This window comes from Ipomoea nil, unplaced genomic scaffold (genome assembly GCF_001879475.1).
Source record: "Ipomoea nil cultivar Tokyo-kokei standard unplaced genomic scaffold, Asagao_1.1 scaffold3238, whole genome shotgun sequence".
Taxonomy (NCBI): Eukaryota; Viridiplantae; Streptophyta; class Magnoliopsida; order Solanales; family Convolvulaceae; genus Ipomoea; species Ipomoea nil.
The window spans coordinates 1322035-1349253 of record NW_017619666.1 but is presented as its reverse complement, the minus strand read 5'-3'; the positions used below and the strand labels follow the sequence as shown (position 1 = coordinate 1349253).

General features: G+C 35.7%; 1 protein-coding gene across 5 annotated transcripts; it reads left to right on the top strand.

Moving 5' to 3' along the window:
- The first annotated feature begins 17440 nt into the window (after positions 1-17440).
- On the top strand, positions 17441-22842 carry LOC109169025 (protein GUCD1-like). Of its 5 annotated transcripts, XM_019317923.1 has the most exons (11): positions 17442-17742; positions 17846-18063; positions 18673-18774; positions 19561-19968; positions 20102-20226; positions 20378-20489; positions 21358-21432; positions 21732-21820; positions 21946-22007; positions 22142-22214; positions 22407-22842. In XM_019317923.1, exons 4-11 carry the CDS (start codon positions 19801-19803, stop codon positions 22492-22494), a joined length of 792 nt encoding a protein of 263 aa, XP_019173468.1. In that variant the 5' UTR covers positions 17442-17742; positions 17846-18063; positions 18673-18774; positions 19561-19800; the 3' UTR covers positions 22495-22842. The 5 variants fall into 5 exon arrangements, with proteins under 5 accessions (XP_019173469.1, XP_019173468.1, XP_019173470.1 ...); XM_019317924.1 differs by lacking the exon at positions 18673-18774 and having other exon boundaries at positions 17441-17742; positions 21732-21814; XM_019317925.1 differs by lacking the exon at positions 18673-18774 and having other exon boundaries at positions 19831-19968.
- The last annotated feature ends 4377 nt before the right edge of the window (positions 22843-27219 follow it).

Below are 27219 nucleotides of genomic sequence, written 5' to 3'. Positions count from 1 at the left end.
CAGATAGATAGACAGATATTGCATAATGCGGAAAACTAAGGCAAAAAGTAAATCAACACATATGTTTGTTTACTCAGTTAGATATAGTGTGTATCTACATCTGGGGATGATCACCGATGCGTCCAATCCACTAACTCAGAATCCAATGTACAAAGGTAGAGAAGAACAATCTCACCCAAGTACCCCACACAATCCAGTGTTTTCATAAATTGCAGTCACTTTCATTCTGAATCGTTTGGGTAGAGAACGAAGGATCTTCTTGACAACTCTTTCCTCTGTAAACGGTTCCCCAAGTACTGATGCTATGTTCATTATGTAACACCCCGTGTTACGGCCCCTAAAACCATTTAATTAATCAATCAATAAGCCCAAGATAAGGAATAAATCATAATGATTAATTAGGGAAAAAGGCCCACCATAGTCCATGGGCCCTCATATATAAACCCAACCCCTAAACCCAATCCTTAGTTCTGAAAGGAATAGAATTAGCAAGCCTATAATATTAGTTCCTAATTAGGACTCCTAAATATATAAATAAGGGACTTAGGAGACACCTAGAACTTCCCACACGCCTAAACGCCCCACCTCCCCAGGAGAGCTCCAAGAATTCCCCTAGAAGAAAGCAAGAAAGCTTAAAGAAAGACCCTTCATAGCCAAGGAACTAATTAAGGCTAAGAGGTAACCCATGTCTCAACAAAACCTATTTTCATAGCTATGATTTCCCCCTTAGGGTTTCCCCATATTATTGTGTATTAATGACTTGTGATGATTATTGCTGATGATTGATGTGATGATCCCATGGGGGATCTTGATAATCTTGATATTGAGAGATTCTTGATAATTATGATATTCTTGATGATTATATGGAGTTCCTGATGATTATGTGTTGTTCTTGATAATTGGGTGATGATCTTGATGATTATGTGTTATTCTTACCGAATCTTGCAATTAGAAGACGAACCGTATTCTTGTTGATATAAAAGTGATTAGAACCCTAGGTTGTATCGTATGATCTTATTCTTGGATTATCGGGTGGGGAAATCGCATGTTTGGATGTTGATTATACTTAGAAAAGCATGATAGGTTATGTGCCGTTCGTTCCTCGTATTTGATTCGTTAATTGTCTACGGGTTGTCGTTAATTGTGTTGTAAAGTGTCTAAGTATGGTTTCGGGTTCCATAACGGTTCCCGGGGCGTAAAGTGTGTGAAAGGAGTCAGTGGGGGGTAGGTGGGGGGTAGGGGACCCGCCACCTACCCATAGCCGTAAACCATCGCCTGGCAGCGGGTGGCCGGCGGGCGGGCAGTTGCCCGCCGGCGACCCGCTGCCCGGAACAGTAGAAACCGGCGGGCAGCCGGCAGGTGGCCCACCACCCACCGGCTACCCGCTGGAAAGTCGTCCCACCCGGGACCCCGGCTTCCCCGTTTGACGTCCCCCGTTCCCCGTGGTGTCCCAACGGACTCCGTTTATCGTGCCTATGTCTAGTTTGATGTTTCGGGTACCGTTCGTAGGTTTATGGGTCTATTATATTACATGCTAGTTGAATTGGTATCCCGTTGACCTAGGTGGAAGAAGTATGAACCCCTTAGGACTATTCTTAGTAAGTGATGAATCACGCATAGGTTTTGTTATGCGCTTTCTCCCCCTTCCTAATGTGTAATGTGGGTTGCATGTGCTTGCTACGTGTTATGTGTGTGTTACCCCAATTCGGTTGCGATCGGATTGGTTATCCTGAGCTGCGGTTCAGAAGCTGGCTGCGGTCAGATTGATACTCTTGGGCTGCGGTCCACCGTTTGGTTGCGATCAAACGTTTCTATACGAGCTGCGGTTCGTCCTTTTTCCTGGCTGCGGTCAGATGACATTCTCTTGGGCTGCGGTGCACTGTTTGGTTGCGATCAAACACTATGATAAGCTGCGGTTCATCGGTCGGTTGCGATCGACCCCTCCGTGTTGCGATACGGGGCAAGGTGCTGCGGGGCCGTGTCAGAGCTATATGCGCTGACCCTCATGTATGGGCATGCGATTGGTCCTGTGGCGCCAACAAAGTGTGTTATGTGTTGTGATATGGATGAGTTGTGATTATGAGTGTCTTGGGGGATGTGACTATGGGACTTATATTGGGGATTGTTCATGTTGGGTTATGATTATTGTTTATGCCTTGCCTTATCTGCCTTATCTATTGTGAACTGCATATGCTCGTTATAACTGTTGCTTGTGTCTGGCCTTATCTGTCGAGTCATTCCCGGTTTTAAAGCTAGAGTTCGTAGGATATATCTTCATGCTCAAAATGGTTTTCGTATATCTATATATATCTCTATATGTATTGTATTTCAACGCGTTGGAGTGGGTTACCAGCATCTCTCGCTGAACAGATATATTTGGCTTTCAGGCACAGAGGACTAGAGCACTGGAGCGCGCTAGAACTGGAGCGTAGAAGTAGAGTAGTTTCCCTTTCGGCCTGCGTGCCATGTTATGCATTGTGTTCAATGGATATTAGTTAGACAGCCTGTGCACCTGGGTTCTCTAGCCCAGGTGTGGCATAGCACCCCGTACACTTATGATATACTTTGGGATGTAATGAGATATTACCTTTATTATATAAGCTTAAAATGTCTTGAAAATCTGGGATGTTACACATTAGATCCTGAACACGACTGTGAAAGTTAGATATAGTTTCTTCTTCACTCATTCTAAGAGCTTCGAATTCTGACAGGACCATTTGGACCTTTGACTGTTTGACATCATTGGTACCCTCATATCTGGTTTCAAGAATTCCCCGTACACGTTTAGCCTCTTTTATTCCTGTAACCAGAGTGAAAACTGATTCATGTAGAGATCCTACAATTGAATTCAATGCTTTATTATTCAGATCTGAGGCCGTTATCTCATCTTCAGTCCATGTTTCTATCGGTTTGACCTCAGTGGTTCCATCATCATTCTGGATTGTTGGAGGAGTCCATCCAGTGAGGACAGTACGGTAAACCCTAGTGCCTTGATCTTGAAGATAAATCTCCATTCGAGCTTTCCAGAAGGAATAGTTGTGATCATCCAATTCCGGTGGTTTCATATTTGCATCCATCCTGATTTAGTCAGAAGACCAGCCAGAACACACAAGTAGAGAATAGACCAAATATCTCAATAGATAACCAAGCAAATAGCTTCTTAAAGAAAGAAAAATGCAAAAAGCTTTTCCCGTATGGATCAAGTCATTATGTAGACTTAAAAACTCTGATACCACATGTAATTTTGCATATTCTCTTAATCTACGATTATTGATTTACTTTCTTGCAAACTGAATAGTGCACTGACTAACACAAATTCTCGATCAGACAGTCATACAGATAGATAGACAGCTATTACGTAATGCGGAAGACTAAGGCAGAAAGTAAATCAACACATATGTTTGTTTACCCAGTTCGATACAGTGTGTATCTACATCTGGGGGATGATCACCGATGCGTCCAATCCACTAACTCAGAATCCAATGTACAAAGGTAGAGAAGAACAATCTCACCCAAGTGCCCCACACAAGGTCAGTACCCAGTCTACAAAGGTTTAGTGGATTGTTGAAGTCGGAGAGCCACGCATTCAGAAGTCCAATGGAATCCCTTCAATGGAGAGCTAACTCTGATGCAGTCCGCTTCAATGACACAGTCCCACGTTGTTCCCAAAATTGAGTGATCTTCGCATCCAATCGTTTAAGCAAAGTTGATTCTTCTCAATTTCATCTTCATAATCACCATGAACTTATTATCTTGAGAAGAGGCACAACAACCAGAGATGTGTATTCTGTTTAGTATAGAGTGTTGCAGCTTCAATCAATGCAACCCTAACTTTTGAACGTATATGTAACACCCCGAAATATTTCAACTTTTAAGGCTTATATAATAAAGGTAAATTCTCATTAAATCCCAAAAATATAACATAAGAGTATGGGGTGCTATGCCACGCCTGAGCTAGAGAACTCAGGTGCACAGGCTAACTAACTGAAATCCTCCATAACGTCAATACATAAGCATGGCACGCAGGCCGGAAGGGAAACTATCTACTCTACGCTTCAAATCTCTAGCGCGCTCCAGTGTCTACTCATCTGTGCCTGAAAGCCAAATATATCTGTTCAGCGAGAGATGCTGGTAACCCACTCCAACGCGTTGAAATACATTATAGATAGATATATATAGATATACGAAAATCATTTTGAAGCAGGAAGATATATACTTAAGAGACTCTAGCTTTAAAACCAGGAATAGACTCAGCAAATAGGGATGAGCACATCAAACAATAATAAACAGTTAAGTAGAGATAACATCATAAGGAATATTCATCTAAGGTCACAGATCACTTTCCAATTCCAAAACACATCATCATTCAATCACCATTCATATCACATAATCGTTGATGGCGCTACGGGACCAATCGCATGCCCCGAACATGAGGGTTAATGCTTATAGCATTAACACGGCCCCGCAGCACCCTACCTCAGTACCGTGGTATGAGGGGAGTTAATCGCAACCAACCCTTTGAGAACCGCTGACGAACTCAACGTCGGACCACGATCCGACACACCGCTGACGCACACAGTCGGTGGACCGCGATCCCCTTTACAAGGGGGACTTACGAACCTACACACTGTCGATGCGCACAGTCGGTGGACCATAGCGGATCAAGCCCGGCTTAACGCTGAGCTATACTCAGTCGGTGGGCGAAGATCCTCGAAGACTATGGCCCTACACACCGCTGTCCCATCATTCGGTGGATCGCAGCCAGCCGTAGCCCTACACACCGCCTGATTACTCAGGTCGGTGGACTACAGCCTTCCTCGGCTTATTGGCCCTACACACCGTCCTGGCGCGTTCAGGTCCGGTGGGTCATAGCACCGAGGCCCATAATTGGACCTGTAGTCCAAGAAGTGAATCAATTTGGCCTTAGCCACTTCTGAGCCTTAGCTCAGGAACAATCCATTTGGCCTTCAGCCACTTCCGAACCTTTAGTCCGGGAACAATCCATTCGGTCTTCAACCGACTTCCGAACCTTAGTCCGGGAACAATCCATTCGGCCTTCAGCCGACTTTCGAACCTTAGTCCGGGAATCACCCATTTGGCCTATAACCAAAATGGGGGATCATGCAACACATAACACATAGCAGCACGTAATAGCACATCGGGAGGGGAAAGACATAAATAAACTTATGTGTGATCATTCACATATTAAGAATAGTCCTAAGGGTTCATACAACTTCCACCTAGGTCAACGGGTTACCAATTCAACTAGGATGCAATTCCTAAGACTTATCTAACCTACGAATGGTACCCGAAACATCAAACTAGACTCAAGTACGACAAACGGGGTCCGTTGAGACACCATGGGGAGCGGGGAACATCAAACGGGAAGCCAAAGACCCGGGGTGGGGTATGGACCAGCGGGTAGCCGGTGGGTGGGGGTCACCCGCCGGCTGCCCGCCGGAGGGCACTGTTCCGGGCAGCGGGTTGCCGGCGGGCAGGTGGCTGCCCGCTACGGGGCAGTGTCCTTTTGGGCAGCGGGTAGGTGGCGGGTTCCCCTACCCCCCACTGACTCTTTTCTCATATATTCGTCCCGGGAACCTTTGTGGAACCCGAAACCATGCTTAGACACTTTTAAACGCAAATAACGACACCACGTAAGCAATTAACGGATCAAAAGCGAGAATCACATAGGACTTATCCTATTACGACTTCTAAATATAAACAACACCCGAACATGCGAATTCCCACCCAAATATAAATCAAGAACATCACAATACAAATTCCCAATCCAACCTAGGGCTCTAATCCCACCCAAATCATCAAGAACATATTTTATCTTTAACATCAAGAACATCAAGATTCGTCAAGAATCATCACATCAAAATTAAGAACTTCTTTTCAATCACCAAGATCATCAAGATTATCAAGAAAGCATATAAATCATCTTATCAATCATCAAGAACATAACACAAATATCCTAGAAGAATTCATCAAGACAGGAGAATATAGAGGGAGGCCAAGGAAGGAGATTATAGCGAAGAAAATAGGTTTTGTTGAGACATGTGTTACCTCTTAGCCTTAATTAATTTCCTTGGCTATGAAGGGTCATTCTTTAAGCTTTCTTCTTTCTTGATTTCTCCTAAGGGGATTCTTGGAACTTCTTGTGTAGTGAGAGATTATTGTGGTGTAAGATCTAGGTGCCTCCTATGACCCTATATATATATATATATATATATATATATATATATATATATATATATATATATATATATATATATATATATATATATATATATGGATGCACTCAGGTGCGAATAAGTGCTCAGGAGGGAAATGCGAATGAATCAGCGCGCGACACGTGTCCAGATCTAATAACTTTTAAAAAAAAACGCGGTGGCATTTTTGTAAATAATTGAACATCGAAGTGCAAGTAAAATCACTTACAAGTGCACCTACTTTCACCTATAAGTGCATGTAATTTTGCCTTGTTAGCATTCACTTTCCGCAAACATTCATACACCTGGGTGTGCTTATAACTATATGTGCAATTATTTATAACTATAGGTGCAACTACTTATAACTATAGGTGCACCTACTTTCACCTATAAGTGCATGTAATTTTGCCTTGTTAGCATTCACTTTCAGCAAACATTCATGCACCTGGGTGTGCTTATAACTATCTGTGCAACTATTTATAACTATAGGTGCACCTATTTATAACTATAGGTGCACCTACTTTCACCTATAAGTGCATGTAATTTTGCCTTGTTAACATTCATTGATCTGAGTTCAGCGGGTAGTAATACCCCTGAAAACCACTCGCAAACATTCATACACCTAGGTGCAACTACTTATAACTATGTGTGCAACTACTTAGAACTATAGGTGCAACTACTTAGAACTATAGGTGCAACTACTTAGAACTATATGTGCAACTAAGTATTGATGCTCAGTGTAAATTTTACTTGCACCTATAATACATTTTACATGCACTTGTAATACATTTTACTTGCACTTCGATGTTCAATTATTTACGAAAATACCACCGCATTTTTTTAAAAAATCAGTGTTTCTCATCCATTAGATCTGGACACGTGGACGAACAGAATTCATTCCTATTTCGCGCCTGGACGAAGCATTCGCACCTGAGTGCGATTTTATATATATATATATATATATATATATATATATATATATATATATATATATATATATATATATATATATATATATATATATATATATATATATATATATATATATATATATATATATATATATATATATATATATATTTCCAAGAGTCCTAATTGGAGTCTAAATACTATGGGCTTGCTAATTCTATTCCTTATAGGACTAAGGGGTTGGTTATAGGGATGTGGGCCCATGGACTATGATGGACCTTTCTTAGTTGATTAATGGGTTTTTAATTCTCTTTTTAGGGTAAGTGATTAAATATTTAGTTAGGGTTAGGGGTCGTTACACGGGGTGTCATAGTATATGTATATATATACTTCTTGATTTGGACATTCTCCAAATATATCTCTGGTTGTAAAAGGTAGGACTTTTTGTGAAGAAGAAGATCTTGAGATTCGGTCCATACCTCACAAGATGATTCACTGATATTCTTTCCAAAATAATCATCTCATAACCGCGTGCCAGCTTTTAGAAACTTTCCTTTATCAGTCCTTTGGTGGCTTGATCTAGAGGTGCGTCTGTTGACTTAATTGATCAATCAGTCTTCTTTCGAGACGGTCAGACACCAAGCTAAACCCTATCTTAATTTGCCATAATAATATTGTCAATTATATGTTGGGATTTTTCTTAAAGAAATAAAACACTAACAGATCTATTTCTTTTTCTTGCATTTCTCCATATGTTCTCTAATTATATACCGTTTGAAAAAATATATATGGTTATTTGAATAACTATTGTAATCATGTATGCAGCTGTATCGTGTGCTATAGATGGTTCGTCTTTTGTTATTCTTGCACTTCTTCCCGATTCTGCTAGGTCTAAGGCATCTAATGAAGCTTCATTGAATAGTGTGGATGGGGTAATTTTATTGTATAATGTAGAAACTCATGTTCCTTTGGTTACCTGACTTGTGAATTGAAGAAGGTATGAATTTCCTTTATGTTTTTCTGATCTTTGTTATTCATTTCCCCCATCTAGTTGGGTCTCCAGTTACTCTGGACGCTTACATTACTTGTCAGCAACTTCGCGATCAGACAATTATACGGAGACAAAATTTCTTCAATCTGATGAGATTGGTAACCACTCTCCTATTTGCTTTATACAATTTCAATCTTTATTTCTTCTCCCTATACTTTGTTAAGTTATACCATGCTAATCAAGAAGTGATCTGTATGGAGATGGATGGAAACTTCACCTTTTTACTTATTTTTTAAATTATACAAATATGCTACTATTTTCAAATGTGAACACTGATAGTGTTTATGGACATATTCACCATGTTTGGTAAAATAGTTAGTTTATAGGCCAATTTTGACCGCTATTAGTTATTTGACTTAGTTTAAAAATCAATATAAGTGTTTGGTTAATTAGATTTTTATACTTCAAAATGCTAAAATTCAAAAAGCTACTCAAAGCAACTTTTTCAATTAGCTTTTTGAGAAAAGAAATTATACCAAACAGCTATCAACTAACAGCCAAGGTTGAAAAAATCGCTAGGCGCCCTCTAGGCGCCTGGGGACCGCCTAGAGCGATTAATCGGCACTTAGGCGGGCGCCTAGGTGGCCGACCGCCTAGCGCCTAGGCGCCGATTAATCGTTCGCCTAGCGCCTAGGCGCCGATTAATCGTCGCATAGGCCCGATTTTTGCAACACTGCTAACAGCTAATTTACCAAATACATTTCTACAATCAGCTAATGTTGTCAACAAGTTATACTCTCTAATTAACTCAATCAACTAACGGCTATTAGCTAACAGCCATTTACCAAACCGGGTAAATTTTATCTATTGAGAAGCAGAAATAAATCACAGTAGTTCCTTCCATAATGTAAGTTTGACTTAAAAATCTTCCTTGGTGCGGGGAGGTCTGGGTATGCATATATGTATGGAGAACTACCAGAGTTTCACCAAAATCCAAATCAAATTTCACCTGTCACATCTGTAACGTTAGAAAGGCCATGGGAAACCCTATGCAAGTATGTAACGGCTCGTCTTATGCTCTTCCTCTTTATGAATTGTGTTCAAAATTTCTGGAGAAGAGGATGACACCTGTTGAGGTGGTGCAATTGCGCAAAGGAGCAGCAACATGTATTTGATTTAATCTTCCACACTTTCACACTATTATTAGATTTGATTTCAATTACTTAGCTTGAGGGTTAAATAGTTTTTTTCAATTATTTAAGAAAATGTAATTAAATTATTCTTCCCAGGCATTCAACATCATTATTGGGCGGGTCCAATTTAATTTTTTTTAGAATGATTAATATTTGATACACGTATGATGTTCAGACGTTATGCCATGGAACCGTGTTCACCATTCATGGTGAACACGGTTCTAACGGTGTTAGTACACCGTTATTTTTTTTTTTTTTTAATTAATTGCGTGACTTTTCTTCTTTATTTTTACATTTTGCGGTTTCACTTTAATTTGAAGTGAACAAAGATTTCGGACATTCATAAATTATGAATTCATGCCTGCACATTCACTTTGGAACCGTGCCTACACATTCCCGTCCGAAATCACGGACATTCATAAATTATGAATCCATGGCTGCACATTCACTTTGGAACCATGCCTACACATTCACTTTGGAACCATGAGATTATGAATTTTCTGTTATGAGATTATGAATTTTCTGTTATGAGATTATGAATTTTCAGTTATGAGATTATGAATTTTCTGTTATACGATTATGAATTTTCTGTTATGAGATTATGAATTTTCATTACATTCATAATTTCGGACATTCATAAATTATGAATTCATGCCTGCACATTCACTTTGGAACCATGCCTACATATTCCCGTCCGAAATCACGGACATTAATAAATTATGAATCCATGCCTGCACATTCACTTTGGAACCATGCCTACACATTCACTTTGGAACCATGAGATTATGAATTTTCTGTTATAAGATTATGAATTTTCTATTATGAGATTATGAATTTTCAGTTGTGAGATTATGAATTTTCTGTTATGCGATTATGAATTTTCTGTTATGAGATTATGAATTTTCATAAAATTCATAATCTCATAACAGAAAATTCATAATTTGATCAAACACGCGCCGTTAACTCCACATCCGCGAAATTTTTTTTTTTTTGGCCTAAAAACGACGTCGTTTTGTCTTGTGTTCACCATTCTCGGTGAACACGATTCCATGGCATAATTTGCGTATGATGTTATACACCGGTAATGAAAGAGAAGATGTCATATCATTAAAAACAAAGTCAATATTAATTAAAAATTTTTTGCAAAATATTTAAAATTTTTATTTTATTAAAAATTTCTTTTAGTTCTAATTAACAAAATATATTTACTTTCCTAAATATATTTATTACTTAATTATTATATATCTAATTTCTTAAACATTTTTAATTGTTAGATATACATTATTAATTGTTCCCACACAATTTATATATATTAATCACATGTACGACCAAACATTTATTTTATTTAAATCTCTTAATTAACATTAAATTAGTATAATTATTATATGATAATGACATAATCAGACAATGTAAAAATCAACACTTTATCAAATATTATGTAATAGTCAAAATATATCTTAAAACTTATTTAAAAAGTTAGAATGTAATACTCCACACAACAATATTCAATAATGTAAAAAAATCAAATTTGCAAACTAGGACGATGAAACATAAAACGAACCACATTTCTTATGTCTTCATTGTTATTGTCAAAATCATTTCTTTTTATTTGTCCCAATTGACAATTGTTGTCCATCTACAATTAAATTCTACAATAAGAGATTAATGAGAATTATTATTATGAACATTAAATAATATTTAAAAATAAAAAAATTTAAATGGAACTATATGTTCATATTACATACCATATTTTTGTTTTAATTTTCAATGTATAAGTACGTTTGGTATGCCATTTCTTTTTGCAAGTTTAAGCTCTAAAGCTCCTTTCATTCTGATAGACCGAGGACGACCTTTAGTAGTCACACGAGGAGGATCACGCATTGCTACATTATTATCATCGTCATCTTGATGACTTATCATGCTTGTCAAACAACTAGTGCTACTAGTCATGTCATAAACTCATCATCAATTTTCAATGCATCTAACTTTTTTGAATAAACATTGCAAGCCTTCTATCTGGTGTTATAATGCTTCTTTGAACTTGAAGCCTTTTCAGAAAGTTCTAATGAGTAAACCATGATATTATTAAGGAATAAGGGTCAAATAGGCCACTGAACTGCACACCAAAGTGCAATTAGGCCATCGAACTCAAAAATAATGCAATTGGGTCTCTAAACTACACAAAATCATACAATTAGGTCTAAAATAACCTGTTGACCTGAAATTGTGATGATGTGGCGGTTACCAATTTTAAAAATAAATTTTTAATATAATTTTAAATAAAATAATTAATTAAATTAAAAAAAAAAAAAAAAAAAAACTAGAACTGCCGGAGACGATAGGAGACTTATCGTCTCCGGCAGGCTTCGTCTTCATGGCCGGAGACGAAGCTCTTCGTCTCCGGCCATGGAGACGAAGTGGCCGGAGACGAAAGCTTCGTCTCCGGCCATGGAAACGAAGCCTTCGTCTCCATGGCCAGGGAGACGAAGCTTCGTCTCCTGGCCATAGAGACGAAGCTCTTCGTCTCCATGGCCGGAGACGAAGCTTTCGTCTCCGGCCATGGAGACGAAAGACTGCCGGAGACGATTCGTCTCCGGCAGTTTTAGTTTTTTTTTTTTTTTAAATTATATAATTTTAATTAATTATTTTATTTTAAAATATATTTATAAATTATTTTTAAAATTGGTAACCTGCATCTCAAGTAAACAAGTCATTTTGGACCTAATTGCATGATTTTGTGTAGTTCAGGGACCCAATTGCATTATTTTTGAGTTTGATGGTCTAATTGCACTTTGGTGTGCAGTTCAGTGGCCTATTTGATCCTTATTCCTATTATTAAAAAATATTGTTGAACACATATTGTAACCATTCATCTCTTCTTCATTTGATGTGTTTGTAATTTCTCTCTTTTTAGCATATGTTGTCCACCTTTTTAAAATGTAGTGCTTAGGTAAAGAATATATACATTTTTCTTGATAAGAACCATCAACTGATGTCTAAAAATTCAGGATTTTTTTATGCAATACAAATGGACATAGATTTATCTAATAATTTTTTTAACAGTTTTTCTTGATTAATCACACGTACGGTATTTTATTTATGTTTGGAGACAATTTAACAACTGGTGTGATTAATATATATAAATTGTTTGGAAACATGTATCTAAGAACAATTAATATTGTATTTAATAATTAAAAATGTTTAGAAAATTAGATATATAATAATTAAGTAATAAATATGTTTAGGAAAGTAAATATATTTTGTTCATTAAAAATAAAAGAGTTTTATAATAAAATATAAGTTTTAAATATTTTGTAAAAAAGAATCCGGTCAATATTGACTTTATTTTTTAATGATGTGATTTCTTCTTCTTCACCGCTGATATGTGTATATATATATATATATATATATATATATATATATATATATATATATATATATATATATATATATAGAATTACATTAAGGTAAAAACACTTGTTAAAATACAAACCTGTGGACAATTTGGGACCGTTGGATGGTGGGATTGGATGGTCCAGATTGTGGCTGATTATTTCGCGCGTGCGGGGGTTTTTACGTTAAGTGTTTTTTTTTTTTTTTTGGTAGGGGGTTATTTGTGGTATTTTGGTTATCTTTGAGACCTAGTCAAATTAGTCTAGCTATTCCTCTTCCAAGCGCAACAGCTCTCTATTCTGTCTCTTCGCTTCTAGTTCTCGGCCCGAGCGTGATTTACGTCTCCAGGCTTCGCGTCCATCTCGGTTTCATCTCTTGCGTTTCACTTCCACGTTGCAATGGTGGAAGGTGGGGACCGCGGGGACCACCGGTCCGAGGTGCCAGCCGAGGTGCGTATTGTCGCCATATTTTTATTTTACTTTTTTGGTTTTCTGTTTGTTCGTCGTGTTTGTCTTGTTTTGTCGGGGGATTCCTTCATTCTACGCATGGTGTGTGTTTTTTTTTGTGGTGACGGTGGGTTTCGCTTGATTTATGGGCGATATTGGGGCTAGGGTTTCTGATTTTGGGATTTTTTTTTGTATGTATTTGTCTGTTTAATTGCTTTCTGTGGTTGATTATTATGCATGTATTAGGTGTGAGAATGGTGTCTATGGTCTTTTTTTTTTTTTTTTTTTCCAGTGTCTGGTGTCTGTGTTTTTTTTTTTTTTTTTTTTTTTTTTTTTTTTTTTTGTCTTTAAAGTTCCATTTGCTTTAATAAAATTTATTTTCATTTTAAGATAAATTAGTTGCTCTAGTGAAAAAGATAATGTAGTGCTATGCATCCATTCCTGTAAAGTTATAATATGTTTAGTGGTGTTAATGTATAAAATTGTTTGCTGTTATGAAAATGTGTTCGTTTAAGTAGAAAGAAAATAAAATAAAGAATAGGAAGATAATGGTAGAAAAGAACATATCAATGAATCATTATATATGAAGATGAAGAAGAATCAAAATCCAGTATGTTTTTTAATTTCTTGATTTTTCTTCATTTAGATTGTTAGTTGTGATAGAAACATTTGCTTATCAACTGCATTTGCTTAAATTGATTTTTCTTCATTTCCTTTTTCTAGTCTAGTTCTATAATTACTTATAAACTTAGGTTGACCACTTTGACTGTTGAAGCTAAGCATGTAAATTTAATTGCCAGGTATGGCTATTTCATTTACGATGATGATTTAGGTTACTATGATTGCTAGCTTGAAACAGGTTCTATTTAGATTTGTTTTCCCATTAAAATATGTGTTCAGTACTGTTATAGTTTCCGAGTTCTTATTTAGTATTGATTGTATGTTTTTCAAGTTCTTTGGTCTGATGTCGTGAGTTTTTGTCTCATTTATATTTGTGAATTTGTTTGTGCAAATGTGTGCACTCTATAGTCTATCCAGATTTGTTTTCATGTTCTTGTTTCCGAGTTCTAATTAAGTTTTGATTGTATGTTTTAATTTACAAGTTCTTTGGTCTTATGTTGTGAATTTTTGTCTTAGTTAGATCTGTGCATTTATTTGTGCGAATGTGTGCACTCTACGAAGCTTTGTGTAGTCCTATTTCCTTGCAAACATGTTGTTTGTACTGTGCACAGGTATTTAATTGTGTTTAGCGCAGTATTGATTTGTTTGTGGTGTTTTTTTTTAGTATTCAAAGTGGGATTGCAGCCTTGTGAAGGGGGACTCTAGTATGCTGCACAAGCTTAGGCTACAGTATACGAAGGAACTGGCGGTGTCCAAGTTCAATGAGCACAAATCACAGAACCTATGTCGGGCGTACCAGTGTATCTCTGCTCCTTTTCCTACGATGTAAACTTGTGGTTGCCGCTAGGGTCTTTTTGCATTATCTTACTTGCAGTTGTATAGACTAGTTATTCCTCATATTTTTTCCTGACTGGTTTTTGATTACATGTCGTGGGATAGTACTGGCATTTAATATTTATATTCTCGTTATCCTCTATCGTGGTTTATACTGTTCAGATCCCGTGTGCACATACGATTGAAACTGTGTGCTTACGTATTTTGTATTGTGATCTGGTACGAATGCGTTGAGTGTGGGTGCATACGATTTCTACAGTAGATGAACACATTCATCCTAGGCCTAGTTAAATCACAAGGTGGTCTTCACTACTTCTTCCTAAATCGAAATTCCTAAGGTTAGACTAGCCTCGTTATGAATTCTAGGACGACGTAAACGTAGCACATCGCACAATAACTACACTCCAACCCTTTGCCTTGCTAACAATAGAATCAGTAAATGTTCATTTATCATAATGTTACAGACCACATCAATGCACAAATCCATGGTGTTTTGTCTTATTTATATCTGAGAGTATGATATTAAACTAGCTAATTGTTTTTCATATTGATATGGAGTAGTCAAAATTAGACATTTGTACGTGGAAAGTTGAAGTAAAAGCTAGTCGCTTAAACTGTTACGTGGAAAGTTGAAGTAAAAGCTAGTTGCTTAAACTGGTATGACCGAATACACACATATATACTACCATGTGCACTAGCCGACACAACTTAGTTAATTTCATTTGTGGATAATAACTCGATAAATCTCACGGACGTGGCTAGTTGAGTATTAGCTTGTACTTTTTGTAAATGGATACGTGTGTGCTCAGATGCGGAAATCTGGGTGCACGCACAACACTATAAAATTCAAAGAAGTGCCTATGTCACTATTAGCCTGTAGGGTTAGTAAATATATACATGCGTGCACATTGGTGTTAAAATGTGTGCGTAGTTAGCTAAATAAATTTCAACCATGGACATTAACTAAATCAATTTTACATAAGTGACTATTGGACGATTAACTTGTAGGCTTAGTTTATAAACACATGTGTGCACAGTTGTGTTAACTGGGTGCATGGATAAAAATTAGATAAATTTCGCAAAAGCGACTAGCTCAATATTGTCCTATACGCTTAGTTTTTAAATACATGAGTGCTCATTGGCTTTAATTATGTGCGCACACAACTAAATAAATTTCATCCATCGGTAAAAACTAAATAAATTTCACTAGCGTGAGTAGTTCACTATTAGCTTATAGGCTTAGTAATTACAAACGGGTGTGCACATTGGCGTCAAACAGTGTGCATAGCTCAACTAAATAAATGCCAACCATGGATAAAATTAAAAACAGACTAGTTCAATATTATCGTATGCGCTAACTTTTTAAATACGTGGGTGTACATTGGCGTTAAATAGTATGGGTGCACTACTAAATACATTTCAACCATGGTAAAAACTAAATAAATTTCACAATATTGAGTACTTTAGTATTAGCTTATAGGCTTAGTAATAAAAAACGTGTGCACAATGTTGATAAACTGTGTGCATAACTCAACAAATTAACTACCAACGATGGGTAAAATTCAACTCCTTTCTGTATTCAACTTCAATTCCTTAATTATAGCATTAATATACAAAATAGAATTCATTATTCAAATCCTGTCAGTATTCAACTTCCTTAATTATAGAATTAATATACAAAATAGAATTCGTTCCTTATTTACATTGTGGCTGCATTCACATTATTGCCCTTCATTTAAGTAATTAACAATCCGTGTGTCAGAATTAAGACTCCATCTAATCCATTCATCTTATCACATCCTATGGCTAGATGTTTTCCACACGTTTGTATTTTAAGGGGGTTTGCATGTGAATGCAACCCTATATATATATATATATATATATATATATATATATATATATATATATATATATATATATATATATATATATATATATATATATATACATCGGGGATGCATCAAATATTAATCCTTTTTAATATACTAAAAGTATATTATTTGTGTACTTAATATACATTATACAAAATAATAACTTTCAATTAGGGATGGCAATGAGGCGGGGGCGGGGGTGGAGACGGGGACTATACTCCCCGTCCCCGCAGGGAAATTTCAAAAATTTCCTGTCCCCGTCCCCGATCCCCGAAATTTTCCCCCATCCCCGTCTCCATCCCCTACGGGAGCGGGGATCCCCGATGGGGACGGGGCACATTGCCATCCCTACTTTCAATACTCAAATAAGAGTTAATTTTACCGAAGGTCCTTTGTCTTTGGTAGCAATTCCAAATTTAGTCCCAAATTATTGTTTTTACCATTTTACACTCCAGACTATTGTTTTTGGACACTTTTAGTCCTTCTCGTGATTTTTTTAATTTTTAGTAAGGGCATTTTTATCTTTTCATATTTTTTTTTGTTATTTTTACAATTTCAACCAGTTTAATTGGTTTAGAATTTTAGGTAACCTATGATTTGTAGTAACTATATTTTTCAATCAATTTTTAATTAGTAAAGTCTTAAACCAATTAAACTAGTTGAAATCGGAAAAATAACAAAAGAAAATATGAATAGACAAAAATGTCCTTATTAAAAATAAAAATAATTATAAAATTATAAAAATGACTAAAAATGTCCAAAAAAAAAATAATCTGGAGTGTAAAATGACAAAAACAATAGTCTTAAAATAAATTTTGAATTTCCACTAAACACAAAAATTTTTTGATAAAATTAACTGACTCAAATAATGTAATTTTTTTTGAATACAATATATATTTTTATTTTTAATATAAAAGTACATTATTGATAGTATGATCCACAGCTGATCCCCCAGCTACAAGCCTACAGGCTACAACCCACCCATGTGAAACCCTAAACACCCATTCTTCATTCTTCTGAAGCCTTGATCTCTACCTTCCGCTCCTCCACATCCTATCTCTCTCAGCCGCACCAAATCCATCATTTCTGGTCTTCTTCTAGCACCCTTCTCCCCCACCAGCCGCACCCTTGAGATCCTTCATTCTTGGAAGCTCCTGATCCCTGAAGAGAAAGCAAAATACACTACTTCATGGTCGTTATTATGATTTTACCCATTATTTTGTAGTTTGAACATTTTGATGATTTTACCTTGGCTTCTACCTGGGAAAGGTATTGTGTTTAAAAAAAAATTATTTAATAATTTTCATTGCGGAATGTTCTTAGTCTGGTTCTGTTGTGAGGAGTTGACGAATCCAGCTTTACTTTGATACAGCCATACAAGTTCATATCTGAGATAGAGGCAGTTTGCAGTCAATGGTTTGCAGATTTCCCTAGAAATTTATTGGTATCATTATTATAGCTATAGTTTTTGACCTTTCCATTGGGCCTGCTTATTGAAGACTTGTTCTGTTAATTGCGGAGTAATAGTCATCTAAATCAACTCTACAAAGATGATGTCTTGCTGCTGCTAGGTTGTTGGATTTAGTTAAGGTAATTTTTATCAATATTTTTACTTTTTAGAGTGGTAAATTTTATTTATGTTTTTCCATAGTAATTGGCAATTTTGTAATTAGGTGAAAGATGCTAAAGCCTTTGTGCCTAGATAAGCACAATGTGTTCAAACTGATATTATTACATATCCATGATATTATGATTGTAAAATCATGCATACAATCTTTGCATGTGTTTGAAACAATATAACTACTGGTTTTCTTGTCAAAGCATCCATAACATGTCATTTTATATTTATTACACTATTTGTGTAGACTAACAACTCTTTCTTATCAAGTGTTATGCAAATGATGAAACTAATTTCTTATGCCATTTAAAAAAAAAAATTGAATGTCTTTCCAAAAAAAACCAGATATATTGACAATTGTGCATTAGAATGACATACTTTTACTTTAATAATTTATATTTACAGGGCAATCAAAATTTAAATCCCTCAAGTGTTAAATGGTTGTTTTTACAACATTGTATTACATCTACTATATTTATTATTTTTTATTGATATGTTCTAATTTCTACGTTTTATTTTGAATTTTGTGATGTTACTGATTGTGCATGAATTTGAGCTGTGATGTGATCTTTATTTTTCAGTCTTTTTGCAAATTCTGACTTTGTGTTCCACTTTGGTGAGAAGCTACATTTGGTGAAAATGGATTGAAACTTACTGTTTTTGGGAGGATCACCCAAGTAATTGTGGGTTTATTTAATTTTTTATCTTGGTTTATTATTGTGAAGCTATAATCTACTGATTATTTAAGTTCAAACACTTCAAATAAAATTTTCCTCCAAATATGAGCATGTAGGTTGTTAAAAGTTGATTTATGAGTGAGTTGCTTAAACTTCATTTGACTGATAATTGATGTTTCCCTTTTAAATGAAGCTATTTCTCTAAAGAGCTGGTTTAATCCAATGGTTAATTTTTTTTTTCCCAAACATATATGATTACAATATCATTGGGAATGTAAGAATAGAGAAGAACTATCTCAAGTATTGTTGAATATATCTCATTTATCTAAACTTGGGGGGAAATGGGAGATGATTGTGTGGCGTGGAAATGTTGGGAAACCCAATTGAAGTATATGAACTTCCCATGGGTAGTTTTTTTTAGGATTTATCAAATGATATGTAGTTATACTCGCTAGTGCATTGTGTGTTTACGGACTAGAGACAATCCATAGTTCGGTTTTTGGCAAATTATGTTAGATGTTGACATTATGGTCACATACTAAGATACAATCCATAGTTTGTTTTTTGGCAAATTATGTTAGATATTGACAGTATGGTCACATACTAAGATAACTGTCAACTGATTTATCAACGAATGTTAACAATTTAATTGGAGCGTGATCACATAATTAGCAAGCATCATATGGTCGGTTTATGTGGAGTCTTGTTCTTATCTTGCTGAATATTTTAAATCAGAAAATATCATGGTAATTGTTTTAACTAATTTCTATCACATGCTTCTTCTGATTGCAGACATTTAACCAGTTCCCCGAAATCCAAATACTGCTTGATTTCCACTGTGTCGTTTTTCTATTCATTTTACTGGTTGATTCCTTTATATTCAAACCTTGTTGAAGGCATGACAATCTCTCAAACACTTTGACAAGGAAGGAAATATGTCAATTTCTGAGATCCATTATGCATTCTGAAATTTAGCACCTTAACAACTGCATCGAATCTTATAAAGTGCTTCATTGAATCGTTTGGTCACTGATGTGGCCTTTATATGTTCTCTTCAACAAGTTTTTGGGACCGCAAGAGGAAAATGTTCATGGACCGGATGTGAGCAATTTGAGTTTTATCAGTTCCTTCCCTTTTATTCAGTCACCAAATGGAAATGTTTACAACAGTATGGTTGTCTCCCGATCATTTTCTGTTGAGGTGAGTCAAATTGTTCATTCACATTTCATTAATTGTTGCTTCTGCTTTAGCAGATTTGCTGGTTCAAATGTTGGAGACATAGTTATGTTTGTAAATGTCGTAATTACACTTGTGGCTTGTGTTCTGGCTCTAGGTTCCGCACATCAACCAACTACATACATGGGATTGCGGTCTTGCCTGTGTTGCGATGGTTTTGAGAACTCTGGGCTTCAGTGATTGTAATATTGCGGAACTAGAAGAGCTATGTTGCACGAGAAGGTTATAAGCTTCGACTATCGAATGATACTTAGCATTCTTTTTGTCATTATGGGGAACCCCTTCTGCCTTTATTTGGAGCTTAATAATTGTAATTTTGATAGATATAAAGAATCTTTCTGCATGATTTGTTGATGCCTTTTTTTGGTTGCAGCATTTGGACAGTTGATCTCGCATATTTGTTGCAGAAATATTCTGTTGATTTTTACTACTTTACAGTCACACTAGGAGCAAACCCCAAGTTTAGTGTGGAGACGTTTTACAAGGTAATTCTCCCCTCCATAACGGGTTTTGTGAGTGCCGCTATATTTTCTAAATGCTGCAGATTGGTCAGCTTTGAACTATAGTGTCATTACAGATTACATCTTGTAAAAATCCCTTGCCAAACCAGCATTTCTCAAATTTTGAGAGAGTATCTTCTCAATTTGTAAAAATTATTTTTATTTTCATTACTAGTAGTTGCAATGGTCTTCATGTTATCGTTTATGCCTGCAAAAACTTTTAAAACTGAACCCTTTGTTTCTTATGTTTCAAGAATCCTTTCAGAATTATGAATCATTTTGAGCAACTCTATATTTTTGATAGTTTATTTAGAAATACTATGCTACATCAGATATTTGAGCCAAGGTGGCGAGGAAGAAGGCTAGCTAACTTTATATGTTCTCCGTATCCAAATTTAGTCTTCTTTTAGTTACTACAGGCTTTTTAGTTGGAACCCTGTTCTCGCTTTCCAACATTGTGCCATTCTACTCGTTGAACTGTGCTTTATTTTATTTTTTACTGTTAAGAAAACTGGTTGCATACGATGTGAGTACATCCGTGATGGATGATTTTGTATATGAAGCATATAATCACGCATCTTCTTGCCCTAGGAGCATGATGGTTTGTTTTTATACGAAGTGGGAGCTTTGAGTATGCAACAAGCATGTAGTGCTACCAGCCTTGAAGTGAAAACATAATAGTTTAGCTAAACTTCAAAATTCAAATCATTTGGTTTCACAACAAGCTGTTGTTAAAGTGATTTAGATGCAACTGATGAACCGATAAAATTGCCTCCTATTTATACTCTATTTGTCGGGTAAACTGCTGCATTATTCTTCTAGTACTAAACCACAAATTAAATCCAATTTGCAGGAACAATTACCTAGTGATCTGGTCCGTGTGAATACGCTTTTTCAAAAGGCACGGGAAGCTGGCATTGATATTGAGGCAAGCTATTTATCTTAAGGACATGCTATTCTTGCATCATTCAACTCTTTTATTTATTTATTTATTTATTTTTAAATTTTTTTTTAATTTTTTTATTTTATTGGAATGAAGTACTCATCAGCAATTGGGTAGCACCTCAGTTGTAAGACGTGTCATCAGTAAGATAATCTAGCTGTATTCTACGATTTAGCGTACGAAACCTGTAAAATAGGAAAGTTAACTGCTTTAATAATGCTCATGCACGCGTGTGTATAGATACATAAAAGCATAATCATCTGACGGGTATATCTGCTATACAGTGCAGGTCAATTAGCAAAGAAGAGATGTCTGTATTAATCTTGTCGGGAAACTATATTGCAATTGCTTTAGTTGACCAATACAAGTTAAAGTATTTTCTCTCTCTTCCTACAAAAAATTACCGTTTCCTCCCGCTTGTATTATTTCATAAAATGAAGAAAAATTTTCGGTTTGAATTCGTGATTCACTTTGTTTACTTATATGGCCTTCGTGCAGTCATTCTTGGCTGGAGGACCTTTGTGTTTTGAGCTTTTGTAGCGACAGGCCTGGGTATACTGGTGAGAATTTTTGGCGGTCCCCAATTTTCAGCTCTTCATTTGCTTAAACATAAAATCGCGTGTAATATGTTATTTCAAAACATTTTCCTCAACAAAGGCGATATCTTTCTGATTTGCATTGATATTGCTTGCAGGTCACTATGTTGTCATTTGTGGCTACGATGCAGACACGGATACATTTGAGATTCGAGATCCAGCAAGTTCAAGGTTCGTTTAATTCTCATCTTTTGCGCTCCTCAAGCTTTTATAGCTTTTAAAGTTTAAACTGGGATAAAGGGTAAACACAAAAATGGAAAACATAAATATGTAGTTGTCTTCTTCAGTATGATAGGATTTTGGTCTTACCAATCTCGAGTTACATGGGTGCTTTGCTTTGAATAAATGATGAATCATTTCCAGGAAACACGAAAGGGTTACTTCAAGGTGTCTAGAAGAGGCTCGTAAATCGTTTGGCACCGATGAGGATCTACTACTGGTACGTTGGTAGATCGTTAGTAATTATTAACCTGCTCGAAGTTGAAACCCGCATTTGTCATCGTATGATAAATTACCTGATGTTTTTTGGTGCACATTTGTTTTGAGAAAGAGAATCCAAACAGCCCCTTGTCGTTCTTAACTTCACACGATTGCTGATATCCAGTGTATTGCGGCAGATTCATTTGTATTGCATAGAAGAATCAAGAATGTGTAATTTTTCTTGTATATTTATGGACATTTAGGTATATATAATAGCATGAAACAGTTATTCATACAAAACAAGTGATATATAATACTTTGTTATAGATATTCTTAAATAAATACCTTTTCATTATCAAAATCACTGACATTGACTCAAGTGGAAACAACTTTGATTTACTCCAAAGCTTTCTGTTGTAACTTGAAAGTGTTAGGTGAAACCTTCTTTGACCCTATCTAGTAAAGAATCACAAGTAAACTAACATAGGTTACTCATACTTGACCATCTCAAATCAAGAAAATTAATAAGCGGTTCTCGTTTAGAGTTTGAATTTGAAATTTCATGATTAGACTGGCCAATTAAAACGGTTGTAGTTGCCTATATGTAGATCACTCAAGAAATTGAGTAGTTTCGTCTCACATCTTATCTTACTCTATATAATAGTAAAATGTTTTTGCCATGTCATTTTCCTGCCTAAATGAAATGGCATCATTCCATGGTATAACCTTAATTGCTAGATTAATTGTGGATGGCTGAATTATTAATCACAATGAGTTTTAAATGTCTTGAGAAAAAAATAAAAAATTATTTATTTACTGTATATAGTTTAATTTATTAATTTTAAATTATGTATGTATATATATATATATATATATATATATATATATATATATATATATATATATATATATATATATATATATATATATTTATTTATTTATTTATTTATTTATTTAAATGTAAAATTTTAAAATATCATGTGATATCTAATAACACAATGCTTTATAATATATGCTAATAGTATGTTGTGATGTTTTAATATAACAACCAATTTAGTATTATAAAAAAAAAGTAACATTTCATAATTAATTTTAATGATTAATGTTTGAATTTTATCAACAATAAAAATACTTAAATTTTATACACAAATACTAGTATTTACAATGAATCCAAGTTAAAGTTGAAAGACGAAACAAAGGAAATATCATTTGAAACGCCGGACTATACACATTTAATTTCATAGGCCCTCTTTCTAATTTTGGCTTATTTGGTCACTATTAGTTATTTGACTTAGTTTAAAAATTAGTATAAATGTTTGGTTAATTAGTTTTTTTGTACTCCAAAATGTTAAAATTCAAAAAGCTACTTAAAGTAACTTTTTTAATTAACTTTTTGAGAAAAAAAAAAAAAAGATACCAAACAGCTAATTTACCAAACACGTACCTTTCTACAATCAACTAATGTTATCAACTAGTTATACCCTCTAATTAACCTAATCAGCTTACAATCATTTACCAAACAAGACCAATGAGTTTCATGATCACTCCTTTGGCATTTACATCATTACATGAAGGTAAAATAGCTCCACCTGGCCCGGGAGATCAAAGAGAAAGTAGTGATCTGCAGGAATCAATATAAGGGTGTGTTTGGTATCAATATAAGGGGTCGTTTGGTTCACGGAATGTCAAATTACCTTAGGGAATGTTAGATTGCTGGGAATGTTAGATTACTGGGAATGTTAAATTCCTGTGTTTGGTTTAAATTTGTGTATGTGATATAATCATGTTTGGTTTAGAGTTATCTTTTATACACACTATAATATCCTTAACATATTTTCATATATTTTAATAAATTTAAAAATTAAAATAAATAAATAAGATAACTGTATCATATATAATTACATGATTTTAAAATAATAACTAAAATCTTGAACTTGAGAAACAAAATTATTTTATATGCTAACATAACATAATATATATATATATATATATATATATATATATATATATATATATATATATATAATAAACTAACATAACCTTGGTTATCTTACATTACATAAGATTTTGAAGGGAATCACATTCCCTTCAAAATCCTATGTGGAGGGAATGTGACATTCCTTGGGAATGTTAGATTCCCTAAGATAATATGAACCAAACACCGGAATGTGAGCTTTGGAATGTCACATTCCCTTGGTTATGTTATATAACCTGAACCAAACGCCCCCTAAGAGTGTTTTTGGTTGATAGGTTTAGCTCTAAGGAATGGGTATCAAAGTGATTGGTATTGTTTGGTTGATAGGTTTTTAAAATACTAAAATGGGTTTCAAATACCCCCTTAATTGAAAAACTCATACCCAAATAAAATAAGAGTATCATCCCCTTTCATTCCCTTATTCCTTCTCATCCTTTTTCATTCCCTTATTCCTTCTCATCCCCTTTGATGAGTGCTTTTAGATTTTTGTTTTTATTTTTTTTTTGTTCATATTGGTGTTTTGGATGTCTTTATATTAGAATCAATTGTCTTGATTTTGTGCTCTTGTATTTTTAAAATATTTATTCCCATTATAGGATCGTACATAACCAAACAGTATTATTGATAATCATTCTCATTCCACCCTACTATCAAACATGCAAAATACTTTCACTAAAACCCAGTACCATTACCAATTATTTGATACTGATTACGATTCCGATTCTCATGTGCGAACCAAACACAAAGTATTTTCTCAATCATACATCCAAGTACTTCTAAACACAAAAAAAAAAAAAAAAAAGAGGAAACTTGTATGCTTCTCATGAGGGAATATACCTGAGATTGTCAATCTTTAAGAACTAGATAATGCACAATTGTATGCAAAATATTTTATATTTTTCAGCGCATCTTTTAGACTTGGAATTTACTCTTAAAGTTTAGATTCTTGTATTTATTAGCTTAAATCCTACAATGATTCACGATCTACTCTATTTTGAAGATAAGTGTTCTTGTTTTAATCTTATTTACATTTTTATTATTTGTTGCTTTGATATTTATGTGCTTTTAGTTTATATAATATAATGTGTGAATGTTTTGTTTGGGTTTGAATTGAGGCTTATATGATATTTTTAATGCCTATTTGATATCTATTGAAACCCTAAGCCCGTTACAGTGGGCCTATTGGGTTATAGCTTGTTCTGTATAAATTATTGTATTCTGTATCGCACTTGGATGAGAAATAGATGAAACCCTTCACACGTTCACATGGTATCAGAGCCTAAACCCTAAATAATATTTCTCCTTTCTTTCCCGCTGCTGCCGCCGCCGCCGGAGTTCATTGCCGCCGCGACTGTTTTTTGCTTTCCGACATCTGCCTGGTGGTTCTTCTCCCAAACCAAGACCACAGGCCTCACCGGAGCCTCGTCGCGAGCCTGAGCCCAAAGTTCGGTCGCTGTCTGCCACCGCACGCGCCGAGATCCGCCACTGTTTTCCGGCCAGATCACCCTCCTCCGATCTCCAATCGAGGCACCGTCACCACTGTTGGACACGTCTCGACGAGACGCTTCCGGCAGTGTTGTCCGTTTCCCTATCGCCGACCGCCGTTCTCCGACCACCGCCGCCGCCGTCGATGACCACCGGCCATAAACAGTAAACAGTGTGTTATTTTTGTTGGTAACCTCTATAGCTTCATCTTTTACCTCTTATCCCACCATTACTATGGACAAGTTGGTTGGGAGTGAAAACTACACTTCGTGGGCCGCATCTGTGAAACTCTGGTTCAAAGGTCAGGGGATGTCTGACCATCTAACAAAAAAGGTTGGGGAAATTAAAGAATCGAAGAAATTAAATTGGGAAAAGGCAGATGCGTTATTGTGCAACATGTTGTGGCAATCCATTGACCCTAAACTCTATCTCATTTACAAGTCTTATGAAACTTGTTATGATGTTTGGAATAAAGCTAAGTCACTATATACTAATGATATCCAAAGGCTATATTCCCTAATATCTAATATGCTTAATTTCCGTTCAACTGCTGATATGAGTACACATGATTTCTTGGGTCGGATTGAAGCTTTACAACAGGAGTATAATAATTTACTGCCATATCAGGAGACAACAGAAAATCATGCGAAGCAGTGTGATAGGTTCTTCATGGTGTTGACCTTGGCGGCCCTTCGGCCTGACCAGGTTCACGTTCGTGATCAGATCCTATCTAGTCCTAATGTGCCTACCTTCACTGAAACCGCTGCTAGATTGCTTCGTGTTGCCTCAGCTCCCTCAATTGAGCCTAGTGGAGAATCATCGGTTCTAGCTACTCGGGCTACGGATAGAGGACCCTCTGGACCATCTAGTGGTGGTGGTGCTCGTCGTGGTAGACGTCCTCTTTATGACTACTACCACAAAGATGGTCATACCAAAGATTGTTGTTGGAAGTTACATGGTCGACCTCCCTGTTATGCTAATCTGGTCCAGGCCACTGCATCCGAGAGTCAAACTCATGAACCAAGCTCTACTCCAATTGAGATGACCCCTAGGGAGTATGAAGAGTATCTACTCATGGGTGACCATTGGTAAAGTCTTAGACTTAGACACATTATGCAAAAGAGAAAGGTTACCGGAAATATGATCTGAAGCACCCGAGTCTAATATCCAAGATTTTGGAGTATTGGTGTGTGAAAGACAAACCAAAGATGAAGTACCAGAATTCAGTGGAGGTGTGGAAGAGTCAAGGCGGGATGCTGCTTCTGCCTCTACAGAGTCTCTTTTGCTTATTCATTG